The sequence below is a fragment of the Manis pentadactyla genome, chromosome 7 (genome assembly GCF_030020395.1).
Source record: "Manis pentadactyla isolate mManPen7 chromosome 7, mManPen7.hap1, whole genome shotgun sequence".
Classification (NCBI taxonomy): Eukaryota; Metazoa; Chordata; class Mammalia; order Pholidota; family Manidae; genus Manis; species Manis pentadactyla.
In genome coordinates this window covers 146,770,778-146,789,346 of record NC_080025.1, presented here as the reverse complement: position 1 = coordinate 146,789,346, position 18,569 = coordinate 146,770,778, and the positions used below count along the sequence as shown (strand labels likewise).

The window sequence follows — 18,569 nt, the reverse complement described above, 5'->3', positions numbered from 1 at the left end:
CATGTGGAAGCTCCAGGCACTTTGGTGGCCCTGATGCTCTTACCCAGCAGCACTCTGCTCCATTCAGAAATCTAATAGGTCAGGGTTTCCCAAATTTGGCCCTCCTAACCTTTGGTTTGAGTTACTCTTGGCTGTGGGAGGCTCTCCTGTGCATTGCACCATATTGAGCAGTGCCCTTGGGCCCTACCCACTGGACACAATTAGCACCCTCCCCGTGAGTCTTGATGACCAGAGTGTCTCCAGATGCTCCAAGTGTTCCCTGGGGCCGAATCAGCCCCACCTGAGACTATTGTTGTAGATAATTGCACGGGAGCCTCTGACCCTCTTTTCCTCTTTCTTCTAGAATGCTGGCCTCCCTTCTCCTCTTCTACACCTGTGGCTCCCCTAAGCTTGAGTGACTGATTATGGCTGGAATTAGCTCCTGACTCTGGAAAACACGATCATATCTCAGAGCTCATGGGAGGTGTCTCTCCCCTCATCAGACTGAACTCCTCAGGGGCAAAGATGATGTCAGTGGCATTCTTTTCCCCTTGTACCAAGCCCATGGTGTGTGCTTCATTGAATTTACTTTCTTGTCCCAGAGCCAATAACAGAAAATGGGGGTGTAGGTTTTTGATCTAACTTAAATATGTGAACTAGGTTCAAGGTATCATCCTTGGCAATGAGTTGGGGGGGGGGGCCAGTCTCCACATCCAATGGATTCATCCCCCACATAACCCCCAGATCTTGGATTCTAGGGTCAGATTATTAAGAGTTAACAAAGAGTAAGAAGGTGCGGTGGAGAGATGGGGAAGGCGCCTCACAGCCGCTGAAGTGGTTGTCTTACATGAAATGCCGCTTGTAAAGAGCTGGTTCAGGGTCTGCATAGACTTCCCATTTCCTCCTGCAGCTTCATCCCTATTCTGGGAGACAAACGAGCTGATGTCTTCAGCAGCACCACAGCCGACCGGAGCTGCAGGGCTGGACCCAGACAGTGACACCTGAGGCGGTGGTAGCAGACAGTAGGCACAGGCTGACAGGTGCAGACACTTCAACCTCGCCTGAGGAGACGGCGCTGGGCAGAATGCAGTAATCCAGGAGGTACTGTATTTTGCAATATCAGTTGCCTTAATTTGCAATGAAAAACAGACTGGGTTGAAATTCTAATCTGCTTTGCCTGATGTCTGGCAGTCTACCTGCCAAGTCCGTTACCAGCTGGCCCTCCCCTCCTGTGCAAACGTCCCATTCCAAGTGCAGCCACAGTTCATCTAGTGCGGCCCAAACACCAGCTCTTCCCACCTTGGTAAGGGTGTCACAGGTCCACAGAATCGCAGAGCCAAGCGGGAGCCTGTAAACTTGGTCCAAACCGCCCCTTTTATATTTGAAACAATCCATCAGAGGAAGTGCAGGACATTACGAGTCTGTGCCACTGAGCCTGTCAGAGCAGTCTGGGGGCTTTCCCTCCACCCTCCCCACCTGCCCCCTCCCTTCTCTCCTCTCCCCCAAAACAAAACAGTTCCACCGTCTATAGACTCGCAGGGAGGGGTACTGGGGAGAGAGGCTGTACCAATGCAAGGGAAGGCTCCCTCTAACACCCACCTCCACAGCTCCGGATTCCGGCGAGACGCTGTTGGGCTTCCTGGAGCCCACGCGGAACTTGGCGGCCTTGTAGATCTTCCAGTACACGAAGAGCACCACGCAGAGGGGCAGGTAGAAGGCGCCCACGGTGGAGAACACGGTGTAGGAGGGCTCACGGCTCACCTGGCACTCCTCGCTGCCCTCCGAGTAGGTCTCCCCCCAGCCGAAGAGCAGAGGCGCCAGGGAGATGACCGCGGAGAGCGCCCATGTGAGCGCGATCATAAGGTTGGAGACGAGCTTGCGGGCGCGGAGCGTGTATTCCAGGTGGCGGGTGATGGACCAGTAGCGGTCCAGCGCGATGGCCGTCACATTCCAGATGCTGGCCGTGCAGCAGAGCACGTCGCACGCGATCCACAGCTGGCACAGCCGCCGGCCCAGCTGCCAGCGGCGCCCGGACAGCTCATGCACCAGGCTTAGCGGCATGACCAGGGCGGCCACCAGCACGTCCGAGATGGCCATGGACGCCACCAGGTTATGCGGAACGCGGTGGAAGGTGCGCACACGGAGAATGGTCGCCAGCACCAGCAGGTTCCAGGCGAACGTCGCTGCCACCAGAACGCCCAGCAAGGTCAGAACAAGCACACCGAAGACGGAGAGGGGGGGCGGGCTGGGGCGCGGGTCTCGCGCGCCGAGGCTGCGGTTGGTCTCCCAAGGGGCGGGGCTGGAGAGGGCAAAGTAGGTTAGGTTTTCGGGCGCCTCCATCCCTGGGTCAGAGACCGGCCCAGGGTGCGTGCAGAAGGGGGTTCAGGAGGACGTAGGGGGAGCCACTCCGGATGTCTGCAACCTCCGGGCAGTGGCGGGGTTTCGGGAGTGCGTGTGAAACTGGCCCCAGTCTCCCGCCGGGAGCAGCCGTGGGAGGCGGCGCGGCGGAGAGGAGGGCGCGGGGCTGCGGCTGGGAGCCAGGGCCCGCCTGAGCGGTCACATGCCCCGGTTCTTCCCCCGGCGGGGACAGCAGTCTAGGGAGAGGCCGGGCGGCCCGGAGCGTGCGGAGGCCAGGCGAGGGCTGGTGCGTCAGCGCCGCGGTCCCGCCGTGGCCTCCCCACCAGCCCCCCTCTCCAGGCAGCGGGCTGCAGCCTCAGCTCCTCGCTGGAAGCCGGGCAGGGACCTGCCTTCTGTTCTGCCCCCGCCAGCCTCACCCCGAACGCGGGCGTCCCCCGCACCCCCCTCCCCCGCCTCATCCAACTGGGGATCCAGCCTACGTGAGGCATCAGCTGACGAGTCGCCTCTCCCCGCCTCCGGGCCCCGGCGCGCGGCGCTGGCGCTGTCCGCGGTGCTGCCGCGTCTGCGCCTGAGCGCGCAGTTCGGTGCTGTCCGCGGTGCTGCCGCGTCTCCCAGAGCCCGGTTTCCTGCGTGGAACAAGTTTACCGCGGAAATTTCCTTGAAACGTTCTTCTAGCCACCCCTACCCACGTCCTTCTATTGTCTATTGAAGTTTCTTGCAGTTTGTCGTTAAGCTATGTCATTGGCATATAGAAAAATGCTTTATAACTCTTGTAGTGGGAAGGTGTTCATGTATTTCATTTAACTAGTTAAGATCTTGACTAGTTGGGATTCTTAATTACAAGTTTGCAAGGGAGAAAAAAATGGAAAATGCAGAACATAACCTTATTCTACCCACTTGAAAGGATCTGATGGGTAGGATTTTTCCTGCCTAGCCTAACCACCATACTTTTATGAAATCAACAAATCATTAAAAAGTCATTCCTATTGGATAAAATCTGTATTATATACCAGGCATTAAATTAGTGTCCCTGTGTGATCATACTTCAAAGTATTTTGTTAGGAATTGTTATCCCTATTTTATAATTGAGGAAACCGAGTCTTGGAGGCAAAGGAACTTGCCCCAGATCACATGGGATTTGACCTTGAGTGTGACTTCCAGCCTGTACTCTCAAGCAGCATGCTTTATTGTACTAATAACCATGGGTCACAGTGTAAGAGCAACACTTCACCCTAAGTTCCTTGAAGGAAGGATGGAAGGAAGTGTACAGGGATAGATGGGCCCTAACACAGTCGATAGCTATTACAGTACTTGGCAAATGCAAATACTCAGATGCACATAAAATAGAAAAACTTAGGACAGATAATTTTTTGAGAAGAAAAATCATGATACTTTTTTTTCCCTGCTGGATGAAGTTATTCACTAGCCTAAAGCCAATTATTAAATGAGATTATTAATTGAGGTGAGACTTTTTGAAACATCTTGTGGTAGAAAAATAGTTCTTGTTTCCTTCAGATTTGAAATTCCCTATGATATGAGGGGTTAAACATGAGTACTCAAGTTGTCATTGCATTAGATTATACTGGGGGGGTCTCTAACAGGTGAATAAGTAATATTCCTGCAAATGAATGAGTCTCTTTTACTCTTTTTAAAATATTTGGTATCATTAATATACAATTACATGAGCAACATTGTGGTTACTAGATTCCTTCCATTGTCAAGTCCCCACCACATACCCCATTACGGTCACTGTCCATCAGTGTAGTAAGATGCTGTAGAATCACTACTTGTCTTCTCGGTGCTATACCACCTTCCCCGTGCCCCCCACCCTCTACATTATGTGTACGAATCGTAATGCCCCTTATTCCCCTTCTCTCTCCCTTCCCACCCACCCTCCCCAGTCCCTTTGCCTTTAGTAACTGTTAGTCCCTTCTTGGGTTCTGTGAGTCTGCTGCTGTTTTGTTCCTTCAGCTTTTGCTTTGTTGTTACACTCCACAGATGAGTGAAGTCATTTGGTACTTGTCTTTCTCCGTCTGGCTTATTTTACTGAGCATAATACCCTCTAGCTCCTTCCATGTTGTTGCAAATGGTAGGATTTGTTTTCTTCTTATGGCTGAATAATATTTCATTGTGTATATGTACCACATCTTCTCTATCCATTCATCTACTGATGGACACTTAGGTTGCTTCCATTTCTTGGCTATTGTAAATAGTGCTGCAATGAACATAGGGGTACATATGTCTTTTTGAATCTGGGATGCTGCATTCTTAGGGTAAATTCCTAGGAGTGGGATTCCTATTTTTAGTTTTTTGAGGCACCTCCATCCTGCTTTCCACAATGGTTGAACTAGTTTATATTCCCACCAGCAGTGTGGGAGGGTTCCCCTTTCTCTGCATCCTTGCCAGCATTTGTTGTTCCTGGTCTTTACTATGTTGGCCATCCTGACTGGTGTGAGGTGATATCTCATTGTGGTTTTAATTTTCATTTCCCTGATAATTAGTGATGTGGAGCATCTTTTCATGTGCCTGTTGGCCATCTAAATTTCTTCTTTGGAGAAGTGTCTGTTCATATCCTCTGCCCATTTTTAATTGGGTTATTTGCTTTTTGGGTGTTGAGGCATGTGAGTCTCTTTTACTCTTAGAACAGAAAATACAGTTTATTCTCAGTTTGTTTTTTCACCTTCTTCATTCCTCCAGTATCTGAATAAAAGTCGGAGAAATAGAGCGCATTGGGAGAGGGTGGGAAATAGCCCATGTCCTCTTCCTCCTGCCTGTACAGGCAGCAAACTGCTTCATTGGGTGACTGGGCAGATTTGAGAAAGCTACTTTAAAAATGGGCATTTTCTGTCGAGTAGTGGTGGAAAAGCAGTAAGTGACTGTCATTTTGTGAGGTCAAATCTGTTTTCCGTTACTAGAGCCATCTGGCTTTTGGAAGCGGCCCTGAAACTCAAACAACGGAGTACACATTTGAGGAAAATCCATGGAGAGAAACACATTCTTTAACACAGCCCTCTCCTGCAAAGAAAAGGACAGTGGTTTTTGAGAATCGGCCAAGCCCAGAGCTTGCAGACAGCATTGTTCATGTCTTCTCCCGCACTGATCTCTGTTATCCCCCAGGGTGGCGGGTCAGGGTCAGGGGCGGGGCGGGGGGCGGGGCCGGAGGCGGGGCAGAGGCTGGCGCATGGCCCTTCCTTTTGGTCCTGGTTTCACTTCATGGATCAGGTTGTTGATGCGGACATTCTGCAACTTGTTCTGTGTCTCGATTCCGACTGAGCATCCAGATACTGGAGAGTAACCACACTTGTGTCTGCGCGCTCCGTGACCCAAGGTCTGATGGCCTCGGGCTAAGAATTTATCACCTAACGCCCACAACACCCATTCTGGCTGGTAGACTGTGGTGTGCGAAATGCAATGCTTCAATGATCATAAAATACAAAAGTTGAGGGTAGAAAATTTTCTGAAGAAGAAAAATTATGATACTTTTTTTCCTGCTGTATGAAGTTACTCACTAGCCCAAAGCCAGAGATGCACATCAGTACAGATACAGGTTCTTGTTTGCGTGGGTGCCCCCAACAAAGCTAAGGCAGGGACTTGGGTGCCTGCAGCGATTTGGAAGATGATGTCAGAAAGCAGAAATGGGGGAGCAGGCGGAAAGGGGAGCCGAACACAGCGTTCCGGAGCCGGCTTCTGCAGACAGCTGGGGCTCCACCCACCTAGAGACTGGATGGAGCGCGCCCTTCAGGGTGTGCTCCCAGAGTGACAGAGGTGAAGCAGTCATCCATGGACTCTGATGCCCCACTGGCTGAGACATGCTCCGCTGTCAGCTTGACCCCCGTGCCCTCCTCTGGGCAGGCTTCTGGTGCAGGCTAAGTTATCCCCACGGTTGTGAAGGAAGCTCTGGGGCAGAAGCTCAGTGCTGCAGCTCAAATCCCAGCTGATCCCAGGGGTGCAGCACATGCAACAAGAGCTTCTCAACAGCCGGCCTTCCTGTGGGTCTGGCTGGTCCTGCAGCTGGCACGGGGCCACAGGTCCCTTGAAGGGAGATTCACTGTATACCCATCATATACGCATGCAGTGCAAGTCTACAGTCTCCGCACTGCAGAGAGCGTGGATAGCCTGCTCTCCAGCAAGAGGCTCCAGGTCTGTGCGCAGGTGTGCATCTGGGAACTGGATGAGGGGCTCTGAGACCTCTCTGTGGCAATCTGAGTCAAATCTCTGCCCAGCAGATCCAGGCTCTTTTTCCTGATGCAAGGATCACCTTATTACGTAGCCCTTGTATTTACTCCTAGGATCCCCATGATTGATCAGCCACCACCTGGGGTCCTGTGGGGCAAAGCACTGGATGATCTGTCTGTCCTTATGGCCAATTGTATAAATGTTGTCAGTCACACCTCTGACCACCAGTACTTCCCTTCTGGGCTCCCACGGTTCCATTCAAAGCAGGGGCTCCAGTGTGGCGCTCTCCGTGTGTCCTCTCTTTCTCACAGAGGAGAGTTCCAGCCTCCACAGAGTATAGAACAATGTCTACACTCCCTTTAACAGTGCATTTCTGAGTTTTAAAAACGTTTCTATCAGGGAAACTTTCCAACATACATAACATTATAGAGTCTATTGTAACAAACTCCCACCACCCATCAGTCAACTTCAGTGAACCAGTCCATGACCAGCCTTCCCCCATCTCCACCCATGCCTCCTGAGCCCCACACACTCACTGACGTAGTTTGAAGCAAACCCTGTCATATTATTACATCCATAATTATTCTAACATTTATCTCAAAGATAAGGGCTCTAAAAAAATGTCACCATGTGCATTATCACACCTAAAAAGAGAAACAGTAATTCCTTACTATTATCAAATCTCCAGGCAGTGTTCAAATGTGGCAACTTTTAAATAGTTGGGTTGTTGAAATCAAGATCTAAACAGGGTCCACATATCGTATTTGGTTGATATGTCCCTTAAATATTTTACTCTGTACCTCTTTAGTCCAACTTGTCCCTCTCTTTTTATTCTTACCTTTATTGAAGAAGCTTGTCATTTGTCTTATACAACAGTGCATCTCAAACTTTATAGTGTAGGCAAATCACCTGGGGAATCTTTTAAAAATACAGGTTTTGATTGGGTAAGTCCGGGGTGTGCCTGAGAATTAGCATGTCTAGCCATGCTGCTAGCCCACTGATCACACTTTAAATAGCAAGGTTGAAAAGTTCCACATTGTTGATTTAGCTGAATGCATCTTGAATTGTATCATTAACATGTTTCTCTGTCTCAGGTATTTCTTGTAAATTATTAATCAAATCTAGAGGCTTGATCAGATTCAAGTTCAGAATTTTGCTAAGAATACTTTCTGGATTGTGTTACAGGAGACACGTAGTAAACGGTGATTGGATTGATCAGGGTTCAGGTGTGCTCAGCTAGAATGAGGAGAAACCACAAAAGTGGGGCAGGACCTTATATTCTACCCATGGCACTTAAGAGATTTCTCCATGGTGAGGCTCAGTCATTCAGGCAAAGGGCCTACTGGTGTAGCTAAGTGCTGGACTTGTTTTGAGTGTATTTACATGTCTACATAGTCTGTGCAGATATGCATACAATATTTGAGGAATTATATTTTGAGGTTTTTGGGTTTAGATTCTCCAAAGTCAACAGAACTAATGTATTTCTGCTCACATTAGCATTACAAAAATCACTTTTCACAGGTAAAACCCTTAAGGCTTCCGTAGTTGCTTTGTAGTCACATATTTAATGTACTTTGACCAGAAAAGAAAATCTATGTAAATAAAAGAGATAGCATTACTATTTAGAACATGACGTCTCAAAGTTTTAAATTTCAAATGCTTCATGTTTTCCCTAATAGTTTTACACTGCAATTACTTATAAAAGGGGGGAAATACTTTGCATAAAAAGTATGATTCACCAAAATTATATTTGATCAGAAATCAGTACAGACGTATCTAAAACTAACTTTTAACAACTTTAACCGAAATGTTCTATGGGGAATAATAGTTCTGAACCAACTGCTGATGTATTCTCAGTAATTAAGGCTATGCATCCCAGAGTCCCAAAATAGACACCAGCATTCTAAGAGAACTTGTCAGTCACAGTAAAGATTCCATGGAAGACAGCAGACACAGAAGACTTGGGCAGCAGCGGCCAGAGTGGGACTCCCAGGGAGAGAGCCTGGTTCGTTCCAGAAAAGACAAGCCCATCCCAAAGTCATGAAGCTACAAAAGAGAGAGAGGAAGAGAGGGAAGGAGGGGGAAAGAGAGAGATAATTTTGTAATCAAGTAAAAACACACAGCCACTTCATATACAAAAATATTCAAATGGTTAACAAACATATGACAAAGTCCTCAACCTCATTAGTCAGGAAACACAAGTTAAAACCGCCATGCTGTACCCCTGCCCCTCCACCAGGCCGGCTTTGGCCGCATCCGCCACAACCGAAGGTGCATGCCCTTCATCGCAGCAGCTCCGCAGCCAGATGACACGGCCCAACAGGAAGACACGCACGGCAACCCCGACGGCAACTCTGTAATAGTGGAAAACTGGAAATTGCCTAACTGCCCTCCCACGGTCACGTGGATGAACAAACTGGCACATTCCCTGTGGAACAGCACACAAAAGAGACAGCAGGGTGTGCAACAGTGTGGGTGGGGCTAGAAGACATGATTTTGAGTAAAAGACGACAGACACAGAATACTACCTAATATGTGATTCTGCTTATATAAACTTAATAACAGAAAAATGACTCGAAGGAGCAGAAATCAGGCAGTTAGCCAGGCACTGGGGGACCGTGACTAGAAGGGGCGAGGTCCTAGTGGGTGCATCTGCCTGGTGACTTCTCGGAGCTGTACACTTGTGGCTAGCATGCATCACGATGCGTTATGCTCTGTATACAACTATATGTTCTCTCTATAAATAATATATATTTAGTACTATGTACATCAAACTTCAACAACAAGAGCAGCTGAGTATCTTCCAGTGTAAACTGGTCTCTTTCAGATTAATTACCCCCTGCAGCAACAGCCATCCCGCAGGATGGAGAGCTCATGATTGTCATGAAACCATTTATTTAGAAGTATTAAGAATGTCATATACTGTACTCTCCCCAGCAATATTGAATTTTACCTGCTTCAGGTTATAATAATACAATTTAAAAATCATGATGCCATATGCCTAAGATAACCGTCTATTGTTTCACATACTATTTCTCAGTCATTTTTAAGTTAACACAGGGGAACCAAGAAAGCAGTTGGCTGCAAGTAACAGAATGCCTGCTGAGCAGTGACTCCAAACTGGGCGATGACATGACTGTGGTCTAGGGTCAGAGCAGGGACCTAGCAATGTCACCAAGGGCTCGGCTCTGTCTTTGCGGTCACCTGTCCTTTGAAGGCTGGCTTGCCACCTCACGGTTGCACGTTGGCTGCTGCTGCACGTCTGAGCACCTCAGCCATTTACAAGAACAAAGAGAAAAGTGACAAAGGAGGGCAGCGTTCCACCCAGCTCTGCCGGCAGCCTCCAGAGATCAGAATGTGCATCTCCCCCCAGCACGCCTCCTCGGTAGTCTTCTACCTCCATTTCATTGGCAAAAATTGCACATGGCCAATGCTTGCTACCAACGAAGCTAGAGAATTTAAAATTTAGCTTTCTGACCTGTATAGTAGAGAAAGGAGGGGACAGAGTTGAGAATGACAGTTAAGTCAGCCAACTGGCAGTGATTGCCACTGTAACATGTTATTTTCCCTTTTTAAAAATTTAATGTTACAGTGTAACATTAGCACGGAGATCCCAGAAGTGGTCCCGGCAAGGTGAGCTCTGTATTTCAGGGGACGGCAGCCCCTCCCTCAGAGTCACCAAAGAAGAATTACCGTTTGATTTTCAAGATGGCATCTGCCCTGCAGATGAGCCAAGTGGCAGCTTCCCTGAGAGCTGAAGATGCAGCTTAGCGTCGTCAGCTTCAGGCACCAGCTTCCCGCCGTAGTCTGCGTTGAGGAGCCCAGACCCAGTGTCGTGCTGGAATGTCACGGCTGCCGCCTCCTTCGGCGTCGCTGCCTCGGCGTCCCAGCCCTCTCTGCACCCAGCAAACCCCGTGTGTTTGATTTTAACCAACCGGTGGGTGCATCACACTGGAGTCTGCTGCGGCTCCCACCATGTGTCACTGCTGACACAGATGTTTGATCTAAAGCTATCTGCCTGCACCCATTTGGATTTAGTCATGTTAATGTCCAGGTAGTTACCACAATGAGAGCTTTGGAGGAATAGCTACTGAGCTTTTTAAGGTGAAAATGAAAGTAGATTTTTCTGTAAAAGCATTTTTTTGAAGCCCATGACACATTAAGTAAAAATCCTTGTTTTAAGTCATTCTCAAGTCATAAAACTTCCCTTTGAATGGCTCTTCCCTTAGATGTGAAGAGCCAGATGTATAAATATCCCTTTAAAGATCTGATGCCCACTTTGGTTAACTGACACATTCATGAGGACCACTTCCTAACATTCTATCCAGACGGTGAGATCTGGCGGTTTTGGTGCAAGGCTGGCCTTGGTTCTCTTCTGGGCTCTGCTGTCAGGCTGCCAAGAAAACTTGGAGGGGCCACTCAACACTTGGGGCCTCAGTGACATCTATGCAATAGCCCTAGTAGATTAAATAGTTAAGTTTTAAGGAAAATGGATTAACCATGTTGTGATGAATGACCTTCTAGTGCAACTAGAGTTGCGCTTGGAGCAGGGCAGCAGGGGCGGGCTCCGTATGCCTGCTCTGTGCACGGCGGGAGCCGTCTGTCCCACTCTGAAACCACCACCCCGCTTTAGGACGGCAGCAAGGACTCCCAGGCCACCTGCTCAGCTACGAATTTTGATTGGCTGCTCTTTCAGCAACGTGGAGCCAATAGACACTCAGCTCTGCCAAGCTTTAGCCTGGCACCAGGGGCCCTCTTTCTGACGAGTCCTGTCTCTGGCCTGGCCGGTCTTAGCAAGAGTCCTGCTAGGTCATTCCCCAACCCTCGAAATCTGTTCGAGTCCCCCCCTCCTCCTTTTCATGTCTAAGTGTTGGACCGTCTTCAGCAAGGATCCTATTAGGTCATTTTAGCAAGAGTCTCTCATCCTTGAGGCCTCCTCCTAGTCATCCTCCAGTCTCTGGCCCCTCACTCGGCCCGTTGGCAAATCCCCAGCCGTCTTTGGTGTTGAGCCCCATCTCTCTTCCCTATTGCAATAGTCTTCAATAAAGTCTTCCTTACCATTTTTTAATTTAGGAATTCACATATAAGTGGAATCATACTGTGTCTGCTGTTCTCTCTCCAGTTTATTTAACTTTGTATAATACCCTCTAGGTCCACCCATGTTATTTCCTTCCCATTTTTAACACGTGACAGAATAATTTTTTTTTTAACAGAGGTTGAGCAGGCAGTTGTTAGGGACTGACCCTGTGAATTTGCCCTGGCCAGAGGGGTTTTCCTTGCCCAAACCAGGACAATCTCCAGCATACTGGATTGTCACCTCGGAGCTTATGCTCAACAACTATAACCCATACTTGTCTCGGCTTTGCCCGACTCTCCTAAACAAGTCGTAAAGAAGGGCCTGATTCCTGGAGAAGACAGGCTAAGCTTTGGACGCCACTTGAATTTAGCTCGTGTGTGGCACTGGGAGACGCAGGTGAACACCAACAGCTGAGACCCGCAGGGATCCTGGGCCCGGAAGGCCAGAAGCTGAAAAATCAGGGGACACAGAGAGTGATGGACAATGAAATCAGGTGACGCGTCTGAGCCTTAGAAAACTCAGAGACACAAGGTACAAGACATTTGCAACTGGAGGGACCACCTTTCTCCCACAATTTATTTGAAAAATGTTCATCCTTCCAGAAAAGTTGAAAGACTGAGAACATGTCTATCATAACCTAGATCCATCAAGTGTAAATGTTTTGCTACATTGTCTCATACACACAGTTGCATATATATGCATGAATATATATATGTTTATATATTTCACTCACACACACACACACACACACACACACACACTTGCCACCAAAGACATCTTAAGAGCATTGACTTTGTGAGACATTCCTGATATAGGGCATGAATTAAAGATTAGGATAACTGTTGTGCAGAAAGCAAATCAAGACATGAAAAGGTGCTCAACCTCACTTGCAGTAGGGAAGTGCTGTAGTTTACTCTTTCTGTATCTTTTTCATTTTTCTAATTTGATGGGTGAAAAACAGTGTGACATCCAATGCTGAGGAGAGTGTAGGGAAGTGAGCTATCTTACACATTGCTCATAGTAATGAAAATTACCAGTGGAAATATAGATTAACTTTGGGAGGAAATAATCTAGAGGGATATGTTGACATTAACTAATGTGTATGCTCTGTGACTCCACAGTCCTTCTCTGAGGGCTGGAGTTTGGTCTTGCGGAAATAAGAACACCAGTTCTCATCTGTCATACAGAGCCATTCATTGTAGTGCTGTCTGTGGTGGCCAAAAGGTGGGATCTCTGTACGTGGGCATTCTGGCCACGGTTCAGTTAGTTATGGCAGAACCACTGTATGGATGGCAGGAAATGTTTAAGGTTAGGAAGTCCCATCTGACTTGGTCGCAGGCCATGATACACTGTGTGGGAGCAGTTGTAGAACAGTAATTTCAAAGTGAAAGGTGCCCGAGGTCTTCACGGTTGTGTGTAAGTGGAGAGGAGGTGTGGAAGATACACCAATCAGTTTGCTGCTGCCTTGGCCGCAGAAAACACTTTCCCTCCTGAGAGAAAACCTGCTACAAGGGGTGGCGCCATCCTCCAGGGTGGGTGGAAGTCCAGACACCTGCACCTGCACTAGAGATGCTGAAAGACTGAGCCTCCCCCTCACACACCTGGGACAGTGAGGGGACAGGCACTGGGTCCGAGACACCTGATGCTCTCTCTGGTGGCTGCATGCTTGGATGCTGGCAGGACCTGTCCCCAGGGCTTCCCCTCCCCTATGGAGGGCTGGCTTTATTCTTGTCCCTTCCCAGGCTGGTCTGTCCAGCCTTGCATGTATAGCTGGAGCCCACCACAGCAGCACCTGGGATCTCTGTGGCTGACAGCCTGTTCTAACGCACGTGCCCTTTCCACTATGAACTGCTCCTTGGGGTTGCCTAGGGATCCAGGCTAGAGAGAGTTTGGACTTTATAAAATGGAAATGTTTAAAAGCATGAGCTTATTTAAGAGGTACATGGGCTGAGGTGAGGACAGGAAGTTGCATAAGCAGGTGGATTTGTGTATCACGGACCCTGAATCTAGGCCTAACCAGAGAAGCCGAGCAGCTAGGAGATACATAAGGACTGCAGGATAGTGACAGACCCTCACACAGTTGTGGAGCTCATTAAACAGCTGCGGTGAGGCTGCCGTGTCTGCATCTGGGGCTGGCATCTGATGTTGGAGGGCAGGCAGTCAGTGAGGGAGGAGGTGGGGAGGCTGGGGAACACTGGACCATGTGCCCTGGGCTGGACGATCACGAGTCCCTCACTGAGGGGTGGCCTCGAGGGGATGTTGCAAGACTTTAATGTGGCCCTGGCCTGGGAGGTTGAGAAGCTGGAGGACCCAGCAGGAGCCCAGCTGTCACCCAGGCTGACCCACTGACCCAGGAGACTCGCTGCAGTACAAGTGAGCAGCAGCAGGTCCTCAGGCCTAATGGAAGGAAAAAGAAAATGACGCTGTTCGCTTTTGCCTCCCAAACCTTGAGCAAGTTTCTCTTGGGGCCGATGCTAATGCCAAACTATGCAGGGAAGAGAATTCTGGGAAATGTGGTTCTTACTTAGCTAAATGGACATGATACAATCCTACGCAGTCCACTCTTTGCCACCCTGGAATACATAGACACCACTTTTCTCCACATTCACCTTCTAAGTAAGGACAGGAACAAAACATGCTTCCATCTTCGCATAAACAGATTATCCTTCACACGACTGAAACCATGCTGATCCTCTCCCCAGAACGGGGGGCAAAGACCATCTCTTCAGCTTCAGGTGATGATGGTCCGTCTTCTGCGTCACATTTGACCTTTCATATCCTGTAATCTAGACACTGAGATGTGAGGTCAACCGCTCTGTACATCTTATGTGAGGTAGTAGGAGGATGGAAGGAAGAAAACAATTGTTGGTTAATAAGTGCATAAATACATTCACATCAAAATAAGGAAGAAATATTATAGCCTTTGTTTCTGCAATGGTCATGTGGGCATAGCTGGGATTCACGGCTACTTTCTCCCACTGTCCCTCCCATAATTCCTTTGCCCTTTGCTCAAGGGTTGTTCTGGCTTCCCATCGGCTTTAATCACAGGGCACGGGTGTGCTGAGTCCCCTGCACCCCAGACGGAAATGTGGGTTTGTGAGAAGAGAGATACACAGTCTGCTGCAAGGCAGCAGTGGACAGCCCCAAATTATTACTGGATAGAGTAAGAGAAAAACAGGTCTGGGAGTCGATGTGAGGTAACAGAGGTAATAGATGCCCATCAAGGTGCCTAGAGACAGTGCAGATAAGCAAGAATTTTTTTTGCCAATAAGAACGATTATCTTAACAAATGTTTAATTGTCATGAAACACATTATTACTGCAAGATGCACAATGAAAACAGTCGTGTTTCCACATCAGATTCTCCTGATTTACACCTTCCTCTAGTATGTTTTCTCTTACCAACTCCAGCTTCTCCAGTGCTAAGGTCTCTCAGCACTAAAGGAATGAAGAGGAAGACACTGAGTCCAGCAGATGGGAGCGGGGAGGAGAGAGAGAGGGCCAGGCAGAAAACCGCAAAGAAGTGTGGAAAGGGAACCCTTGGCACAGGTCAGCTCAAGCCTCTGACAAAGTCTCTCACGTTCATAAGCAGTTTGGGATCTCCGTTCAACATTAAGAGGGCTGCAGTTCGTAGCTTTGTATCTGAAGAGTGCCTGATTCAGGATATGAGCACTGCCCCCAGGGTGGGTTCCCAGGGAGGACGGACCATCTGGAATAACACTGGCAGACATGGGTGGGTGGAGTTTCAGGGCTGCTCACCGCCGGTGAACCGTTGTGTAAACAGCCACTGCTAAACTCAGTACAAACAGGCTGCTTTCTGATTCTAATAACCATGCTGTAGAAAACAGAAGAAAACACATGAATGACAAAGCCTGAAATAAAATGGAAGAGCTCAGTTTTTTTTTTTGATGCTACTATGCACAGATCCTCCGATGCACTGAAGATTTTTTGTAGGAATGGAACAGAGAACTCAGGACTACCTGCACATCCCTCTGACTTTTTATGCTTCTGTGAAAGTTCTCACAGCTGCCCTACGAAGGAGAACAGATGAGTAAATTCTCCCACTTAGAAATGTTAGAATGATCCAGAACTCTATTAAATCATTTAATCACTGAAATGGTTGCCTGGGCAAAGCAATCTAAAAATAAATTGCTTCTGTGTTCCTTGACGTCACTCTTTGCCCTTCGCGTGGGCTGCCTTCCTCTCTGCAGGTGCGGAGCAAGCTCTTCTCCGCGAGGGTGTGAGGGGCACAGAAGCAAGGTGAACACCAGTCCCTCACATTCACCCTGACGGGTTTTTCTTATATCACACTGGAAACAGCAGAAAGTCAAAGCGGCCCGATCAGAGTATACCAGCTGTTTCTCTCCTGTGATTTTCTTTGATTCACCCTACAGCCTCCGTATTCCTGAGCAGTACACTTTCTATTGCCTTTGTTTTTTGAAGTAGTACCATGTTTGTTTGTTTGTTTGTTTGTTTGTTTGAGTACCTTGTTTTTAAGAAGAAAATGAACTGATTTACAGCTGAGGAAACAATTACCCGTGAACCCCATTCGGGAAATACAATATTAGCACTTGTATAGAATTGGGTTTTTATATTTTAGAAAACGTGTCTTTGGAGTTCACTGGGAATAGAATGTTTATAAATAGCTTAGATTCACAGTTCCTAAATTTGTTCTAGAGTCATATGAGTGTTTAGATTCATAATTCCTAAATTTGTTCTAAGCTTAAAGCTCAAAATACTTTACTTGTTCATGTTAGAAAATGAAAAAAAAAGTGTGGGGAGGGTTTATTTTGACTCATTTAAGGAGCCACATATCTAATTTTGTGACCATTTTTTCTTTGTGAGCATGCTGATCATACAAATTATTGCATGTTCAAATGTCTGCCCTTTTTTGTAATAAAAATGGTTTTTATTAATATCTTGGGAAATTATCCCTAAAATCCCTATATTTATCTTGATAGACACTGATTTTAACTTCTTTTAGATGCTATTTCTTTTAGCGTCACTGCACAATAGGCATTTAATCTGATACACTGTGAACAAATTTCTCTAAGACTTTCTTCATTTTCACCTGTGCTGTGCTAATGAGTCTCAAATTAAACAGCCCCATCAAGTCTCAGCAGCTGGTGTGCCCCACAGAGCATCGCAAACTGGAAAATGATTATTTGGGGAGGCCTCATAATTATACCAAGATGAAAATGTTGGCAGCCAGGAGATACATATTTTTCAAGATTTGAGAGAAAATTTAATGAAAGTGCCACAAATATATTACTTAGGATGATGGTTTGCATTTAATATGAGGCCCTTTTCTCTCCGGATTTCAAAGTCTGGGCTAATTAATTAGCCCTAATTCCCGTTTTCCTGATGGTCAAGCATGCAGACGGACCTCCCGAGACCGCGGCGACCACCGTGAAGCCGGTAGAGCGGCAGCGGGCGCGGGAGGCCTGCGCGTCAGTCAGCACCTGTTGGTGTCAGTCTTTGTTTCTTCCACTTGTGAGTTTGTGACCCTGGAGGCCCCAAGGCAGAGTCGGCAAATCAAGGCCCACAGGCTGGCCTGCTGCCTGCTTTGTGAATGAAGTCCTGGAGCACAGCCTCGCTCACTGGTACACACACTGCCTCCGGCTGCTTCCATAGAGCGTCGGCCGAGCTAAGAAGTCAAAGGGAGGGTATGGCCCATAGGGCCTGAAACATTTTCTGTCTGGCTTTTTATAGAAAGTTTGCTCATCCACCTAACCTTTCTGAGCTGGTTTCTCCATCTGTAAAATAAAATGGCAATAGTCAAGAACACAGCAACTTAATTGGGAGAGTAAGTCTTAAATTTGCACACTGATGACTGTCTTTGATGTGCCTTAAAAGCAAGGTGAAAAGCAGTGATACCGATTCATTCAAAATGCCTACATCCACTCTTTATATATTGATCCCTCATCCACTTGACATCAGGCATCATACTAAGCAGCAGGGGGAATGCTTGTTAAGGGAACTAAGACTGGTTTTGGTTAGTGGTGGAGGGATTATGTGAGGGTGTAGCAGTCTTCCTGGCATTTCAAATACCTTAGGATGAAGGCAAGCTCCCGCATTTCAGGTTCCCCTTCCTGTTTGTATTCCTTGCCCAGAGAAAGGCTCAGCGACGAATCACAGCAGCCATCACACAGGGTTGAGGTGAACCTGCTCATACTCGGTTGGCTTGTCAGCCTTGATCCATGCCGAAGAGCCTCCAGTTATATACTTTACGTATAGACAGGGAGGACCAAAGACATTCTGTCTCCAGGCATCAGAGACGTTTCATGAAATGGAGCACTGGAGCTCGGCCGTAGGAAGAAGAGGCGAGATTCGCAGAGGCATTCCAGTGGGGAAGTCGTTACAGACGGAGAGCTTGACTGTCTGCACAAGGCCTTGTAGGTGAGAAGGTTCTGGGCGGCTTTGAAGGAAGTCTAGTCCAGTCTGGTGGGGAGGGAGCATGAATAAAGGGGGTGGCAGGGGTGGGCCCGGGTGCTGGGTTCTGGAGCAGAGGTCGGGGGAGTAGTAGGAGCTCAGGAAGCTCACTGCAGCAGGCCAGGGGCTTGAACTGGGCTCTGAGAGCTCCGAGAAGCAACCTACACGCGGCCTGGCTAGTGCTTTTCCAAGTGCTCTGGCACGAGACATTCTGCTTTGCCTGCTGTGAACTGAACCAGGGCGGGCATTCTCCAGATGGCATCAGATCGAAGACTGCCTTCTGCCATCTCAATTTCAGCCCTTATATTTTCTGGTAGGAATTTATAATCACAGGTTCTTGTCCATGAGAAATCGGGGCGGTGGTTGTTTCTCCAGCCACAGCTTTGCCCTGTGGGTCCTCAGCACGCTCCTTCGCCTGTGTGTCTGCAGCCCCAGCCACGTCGCCTCCCTGGTCAGGCGTCCATTCCTGGCCCTGCTGCTCTGCATGAACTCCAAGGCCCAGGCCTCTGCTCAGGCTTCTCCTCTAAACAGGGAAGGGTGTCCCCTTC

At 48.1% G+C, this 18,569-nt stretch overlaps 1 protein-coding gene and 1 long non-coding RNA gene across 2 annotated transcripts in view; one reads left to right on the top strand and one right to left on the bottom strand.

Moving 5' to 3' along the window:
• The window catches only part of HTR5A (5-hydroxytryptamine receptor 5A), a 16,234-nt gene extending 13,507 nt beyond the window's left edge, over positions 1 to 2,727 (bottom strand). Inside the window, exon 1 of the mRNA XM_036899569.2 lies at positions 1,579 to 2,727. Within this exon, the coding sequence (XP_036755464.2) occupies positions 1,579 to 2,319 (741 nt within the window). The 5' untranslated portion in view covers positions 2,320 to 2,727. The remainder of the gene's footprint in view (positions 1 to 1,578) is intronic.
• Positions 2,086 to 18,569, top strand: LOC118919558 (uncharacterized). The gene is made up of 3 exons (XR_005027566.2): positions 2,086 to 2,185; positions 17,827 to 17,988; positions 18,339 to 18,569. It is a non-coding gene; the product is annotated as an uncharacterized LOC118919558 (long non-coding RNA).